General features: G+C 39.5%; 1 protein-coding gene across 1 annotated transcript in view; it reads right to left on the bottom strand.

Annotated features, from left to right (window-relative positions):
- Positions 1–203: 203 nt before the first annotated feature.
- Positions 204–6,678, bottom strand: part of SLC22A1 (solute carrier family 22 member 1) — a 42,250-nt gene continuing 35,775 nt past the window's right edge. Inside the window, exons 10-12 of the mRNA XM_077120773.1 lie at positions 3,615–3,727; positions 2,898–2,997; positions 204–850 (exon numbers count right to left, since the gene is read on the bottom strand). Of these exons, the coding sequence (XP_076976888.1) occupies positions 745–850; positions 2,898–2,997; positions 3,615–3,727 (319 nt within the window). The 3' untranslated portion in view covers positions 204–744. The remainder of the gene's footprint in view (positions 851–2,897; positions 2,998–3,614; positions 3,728–6,678) is intronic.

Here is a 6,678-nt window from a genome sequence, read left to right as displayed (position 1 = left end):
TTTCATGATATCTTTGTGGTTTGTCTCCACAGCTGAAGACATTTTCTAATGATTTTTTCTTTATATTCCATAATGAAATCACTTTACATACGGTTCAAGAAGCACCTAACTTGCAAATTGAAGTTTTTGATATACTTAACATTGTATTTCATAATTGACATATTAGTTCACCTTCTAGAATCATCAACAAGAACCAAAACCAAGAGCAAAGTCAGAGAAAATATTCCTATAACATAGGTGGCAAAGACTTTTTCCCTAAAATGGTAATCCTGCTGCTAGCCTTTTTATACAGTATAAGGATCATGTTTTATTCTATCATAGAATATGCACATAAACATCACTGGGACACAGTTTGCCAGTAAGTTTCCATATTTAAAAATCAAGGACTGATGTTGAAGAATTTTTGCCAACACAGACAGACAAACACAAAGGTGTTTTCTTTCAGATCATGAATAAAACAATATTTATTCTAGAAAGCCAGTTGCAGAGGCCTCTTTTCTAAGCAATCTTTAAGTTCTATTGGGTTTTCAACATACCTTAGACACTTAAGTACTTGATGATCATCCTCACTAGAAAGAGAAATAGATGAAAGATAGTTCTCGGGTGGGAGGGCAGGGGGTAAAAGAAAGCAACCAAACTGAAATAAGGCCCACTCAAAGGAGTCTTTAGGACTGACTGACCAAGGATGAGAAAGAATGTGGGCTACAGGGCTTGTAAGAATTTTTTCAGATAGTGATGACATCTTCACTCCTCTGCCAGTTGGTCTCCAGTGAGGCATTTCTCTTTTGGTACCACAGATTCTGATGTTTGGATCTGAAGATAAATCATGTTTTCTTTGGGCTTTGCTTTCCTGTAAAAACAAAATTAAAATCAATAAATAAACAATCCATGTCTTGGCTAAGTAAACTGTTTCAGAGTTGTATGTGGTGATAAGTTTTCAGGAAACAGAGGCAGGAGTAAAAGGGGAGCACTGCAGGCAGCAAAGTAGAAAAAGAGCCAACAAACTACAGCCTGTGAGCCAAGAATTGTTTTTACACTTTTAAGTAGTTGAAAAAAATCAAAATAAAAATATTTTATGACACTTGAAAATCAGATGAAATTGAAATTTCAATGCTCGTGCATACAGTTTTATTGGAAACCAGCCTTGCCCTTTTGTTTTTGAATGTCTATGCCTGCTTCCACGCTGCAATGGCTGAGTTGAGGAGAGAAACAAAGACATACGGCCCCAAAGCCTAAGATATTTACCAACTCACCCTGTACAGAAAATATTTGCCAGTCATGAAGCAAAACATCCATTATGTTGCTGTGCAGATAATCTACCAATATAGCCAACATTCCATTCTGAATCGGGTGACCTTTGTGAAACCTGCCGTGATTTCCGTCATGTTGTATGATAACAACAGCAGCTGCCCCACCATGTTTGGGGAGGATTGAGCAAAGCTTTTCCAACCATGTCAGCTACTCGGACTATGATTCCCAATCCCTGACACTTCCCCCTGGAAGTATGGAAGAAGGAGCAAATGAAATGACCTCGTTGGCAGTAGACTGCCGTTCCTATTTATGGATTTCAGTAGAGTGGAGAAAACAGAAGATGAAATAAATGGTTATTGTAAAGAGTGAAGAGTATTGTTGACATAGAGGATGTGCAAGATGCATGGGAAGTAGGCGTGGGGTGGCAGCTCTGAGCAGGAGACCAGCCTCCCGTGGCAGGGCAGGGACGATTATGCTGATGGAGGGAAGAGATTGAACAAAAAATATCTGAAAAGGTGGCCAAGTGCCTATTAAATTATAATGAATTTTAAAATCAGGTGATACAACTTCAGCTTGTATTTTGCTACCATTTGGGATCAATGAGAAGCCAACTGGGAGTCACAAGAAAATGCATTTTGAGTTCAAATAGGATGTACATCCCTTATCACTACTGAGATATCCAGAATTTCTCAAAGGGAGGCTTACAGAGCACCTTTCTGGGGCATCATCTGTAAAGCTTATTGAAAGTGAAGATTTTAGGGTACTCCCCTTTGCTTATTTAGCCAGAAAATGAGCATTGGAAAAACCTAGACGGTCCAGGGATCTGCATCTTAGCAATTTCTCTTTTTGATTCTTATGCATACAACTTGAGAGTCAGTGCGGAAATCACATAATATGCAAAAAGAATGGAGAAAATCTAGTATTACAACACTATGTGCCAAATCTATTTCATCTCACTGAATTTTCACAGCAGCACTCTAAGTTGTCTTATCGTGACTATTCTTCGGACAAAGAAATTAAAGATTCATTGGGTTATAAAACAACCCAGAGTCAGGGGGCCAAGTAGGTGACCCAGCCAGGATTTGAACCAGGATTTATAACTTCATAGACCACTTCTCTCAACTTCACAGAGACACTGAATCCATAGAACTGTGGCTGTAAAGGGGCCTTCCTTACCTTCTTTATTGTTTTAAGACTAGAATCTGAAACTCAACTAAAGCACTTGTCTTAGTCATAAAGATAAAAAATTAAGTCATTTTTCTTTGTGGAGAAAGTTGCTAAAGAATCTGAACCCACCAAGAGGGCAAAAGATCAACATTAAGTCTCTGAGGATGAGCTAGAGGTCTTGGTGGCCCTACAGCCAATATCACAGACAAATCTTACTGCTCTGGAGGTTTAGACCAGATCACTGCCTACTAAAAATGCATATTCATGCCATCCATCTTTCCTCACGTAAAATCCATTCCTATTGAGGTTTGTTTCCCTGTTTAGCAGCTCTGGCGGGAATAGGCAGAAATGCAAGTATATGTAAACCTGTCCTAAACCTTTACTGTGGAGGAAATGGAGAGCGTTACGTGCTATCTTGACTCTTTTTGAGGACAGGTGTGACATGGGTGTCCCAGATGCCTGATGCCATGACTCATCACCTTTGCAGGTTCTCAGCATCTTCGATGGTCTCTGGTAAAGCAATCCCCTTGGTCTCCGGAAGAAACAGCGTCATTCCGCCAGCAACCAGGCCAAACACCGCTTCGCATGAAACAGATTTCAAATGGAGTCATTACAGCACAACTATTCACAGGAAGAATTACATCTAATTAAAGTGCTATCTAGACAAAGCAGGCTTGGGGGACACTATTTTAAAAAACATTTTTCGGTACATTAAGATAAGAAAATTAAAGCAATAGGATAATTAGGGAAATGCCAGAGTAAAGAAAATGAGATACCTTAATGTTACTTCTATATAAGCAGAAAGTTCTATAGTCACTGATATTTGAGTATTAGGGAATTTTTCGATCCTCAAACAATTACTTGTAAATGTACAAGAGTTAGAAGTCAAATTAATAAGAATCTTAGTCAAAAGGTCTCTCCAACTCTGTCCTGTTGAATGAGTTGTTGGATTCTGGAGCCACAGGAAGTAAATCTCTAGCTTGCCTCTTAGGAATGGCATCTTAGCTCTCCTGTGGAAGTACCACAAGACAGTGAGCCATGCAAAAACTAAGGAACATGCACCGTGCTTCCTCTGGGTAACCTTGCTGGGGGTTATCACCCACTCAACAAATAGTGAGTAGGGACTCAGACCATGCCCGGTGCTGTGCCCACTGCTGGGCGGAAAGAAGGAATGGCAATGCTTCATCAGGTCTTACCAAACAAAATGAGGGGCAAGGCTTGCCAAACCTCCATCAGCCTGAATACAATGAAGGGGGTGATGATCCCCCCCACATCACAAAGGGAGGAGCAGACCATCATTCCAAGGTTCCTGGTACAATAGAGAGAATAAAACAAGATGACATTTCTGTGACTCAATTTTCCACATGTTAACTTCGTCCTCAATACAGCACCAGCGACTGTGGCTGGCGGGAGGTGTCAGGGTGCTCAGAGCCCCAGAAGTAAGCTGCAGGGATTATTAGAAGGAGACACAAGGACTCACCCACATGTAGTGTGAGCAGCTATTGGACTCAGGGGAGAGGTTAGTTTGAATCACTCCATTATTCATGCAACTAAGGAACAGAGGCTGCCTTTCTTAAATGATACATTCAAATACCTAGCTCTCAAGCAGGTAATTCCTGAACAATTGCTACAAACCTGACAAGGATGACAATAACATAGTCCCTGCTCTAAATTTTACCCCTGTCTACTCCTGCAGTCATGACCCGTTGTCACCTATGAACAGAGCACTTCATCTGGGCAAGCCAGGGTCTGGTAGGATCTGGGCTTATCTCAGCCCTAGGAACTTTGCATTTCTGGAGTAACTCATCTTAGACAGGACATATTCGTATTTTCTAATTTTATTTTCATGTGCCCCTCTAATAGTTTGAGGACATATTATTTGGCTTTTTAAGCCAATATTCATAAATGATATTGGTCTTGTTATCTTTATCTTTGTTGCCCTTTTGTACCAATATTATGCTAGTAACATAAGTAAAGTATAAGAAAAAATTGAGAGTTTTTCCTCCTTTTCCTATGTACTATAATAGTTCAAATATCATTGGAGCTTTTGATTAATTAAAGGTCTTGTAAAATTCCCCCATGAAACTGTATTAGTTTTCTAGGGCTGCCATAACAAATTACCATGGACTTGCTGGCTTAAAACACAGGAATAAATTCTGTCATGGTTCTGAAAGTATGAGATCAAGCTATCTGTCAGTAACTCCGTGCTCTCTCCAAAGCTCAAGGGGAAGCTTCTTCCTGCTTCTGGTTGGCTTGTGGTTGCACAGCTCCAGCCTCTGCCTCTGCCTTCACGTGGCCTGCACCTCTGTGTGTATCTTCTCCTTTTCTGTCTCTAATAAAGACATCCGTCATTGGATATAGAGCCCACCTAGGTAAGGCAGGATGATTTCAGCTCAAGACCTTTAACTGAATGACATCTACAGGGACCCCTTTATCAATAAGATCACTGTTTTGGTTTGCTAAAGCTGCCAGAATGCAATATGCCATAAATGGGTTGGCTTTTTCAATGGGGATTCATTCATTTACGAATTTACAGTTCTCAGGCCATGAAAATGTCCCAATTAAGACATTAAGAGGGCGGGCCGCGGTGGCTCAGCGGGCAAAGTGCTTGCCTGCTATGCCGGAGGACCTCGGTTCGATTCCCGGCCCCAGCCCATGTAACAAAAACGGAGAAACAGAATACAATAAAACAAGAAAATGTTTAAAAGATGTTTCCCTTTCTTCCTTCCTTCCTTCCTTCTATCCTTCCTTCCTTCTCTCTGTCTTTCCTTTAAAAAAAAAAAAAAAAAAAAAGACATTAAGAGGGAGAAACCTTCTCAGAGCTGCTGGCATGCGGGGTTCCTCCGTCACATGGGAAGGCACATGGCCGGCATCTGCTGGTCCTTCACTCCTAGTTCCATTGCTTTCAGCTTCTGATTCCAGGGGCTTTCTCTCTGAGCTTCTGTCATCCTCTGTTAGCATCTCTAGGGTGTTTCTCTATGTACTGTCTCTCTCTATATGTCTCTGGGTATTTTCTCTCTGAGCTCTCTCGGTTTTTCTGTCCTTTATCCTCTCGTATAGGGCCCCCACAAAGGGTTAAGACCCACCTTGAATGGGCTGGTTCACATACCAATTGAACCAAAAGGTCCCACCCACAATAGGCCTGCCCCTGCAGGGATGGATTAAAAGAGCGTAGTCTTTTCTGGGGTACATAACAGCTCTAAACCAGCACAGTCATATTCACAGTTTCCAGAAATTAGGATATGGATGTATCTTTTGGGGGGACCACAATGCAAAAGGAAACCATCTTGGATTACCTCTTTATCATTATCTTAATTCGTGCTTGAATTCAACTTTGTCTGACAACAATATATCTCTTCCTGTATTTTTGTTTGTGCTTGCCTACCATGCCTTCTCCCATTCTTTTCTTTTATAACCTTTCTGGAAAAGAGTTGTCCCTCACATATACAACATATAGTTGGGTTTTTCTTTGGAATCAAGTCAGAGAGTCTCTTTTTTCAATAAAGGAGTTGAGTCTTTCTATGTTTTTTTCTATGTCAGTAAGTTTGATCTTCATTCTATCATGAGCTTTTCTGCCTTGTTTTTATTGCTTCTTGAGCCTCTATTTTTCAATATTGTGTTGGTCGTATGTATTTTTTCTGGTAATTTGGAAGGTTTGTATTTTTATTCACATGATCACCTTTATAGCTATAGCTTTATATAACATCGTTAAAACTCTATTTCTCTAGAGGGTGTTGATTGATTCTCTACTACGAGCAATTATAAAATTAGTCTATTTCTACTTCCTCCTTAAATCATCCCTCCATGCTCTGATTTAAGTTGATATAATCATTATTTTTAGTGTTTGCCTATATATATATATTCAACTGTAATTTTACTTAATTTATCATCTTTTAATGACACTTTTTTTCCACATTGAAAAAAAGTATATTAAGGAAGCCATTGTATTACACCACCTCCAACATTCACTATCCCTTCTCTTTACAATCCTTGTTATTACAGCACTTCTTTATTTTCAGATTTACATTTAAATTCTTTTTGGTAGCCAGGACCATATTCATTTTAATCTCAGATTCAGTGTTTGCCACCAATAATTTTGACTCAATCATTCCATTCATCACTTTGTTTACTGAAATTTTTTACAGCTATTTTTGGAATGGGTTCATAGGAATCATATTCTTTCAGATATTTCAGAAACATTGGCTGCTACTTTTATATAGCAACAGAAGTTTATTTAGATAAATTTCATCGAATTACACT

The sequence above is a fragment of the Tamandua tetradactyla genome, chromosome 11 (assembly GCF_023851605.1).
Source record: "Tamandua tetradactyla isolate mTamTet1 chromosome 11, mTamTet1.pri, whole genome shotgun sequence".
Lineage (NCBI taxonomy): Eukaryota > Metazoa > Chordata > Mammalia > Pilosa > Myrmecophagidae > Tamandua > Tamandua tetradactyla.
The sequence above is the reverse complement of the archived record's forward strand: the minus strand, read 5'-3'. Positions and strand labels throughout refer to the sequence as shown.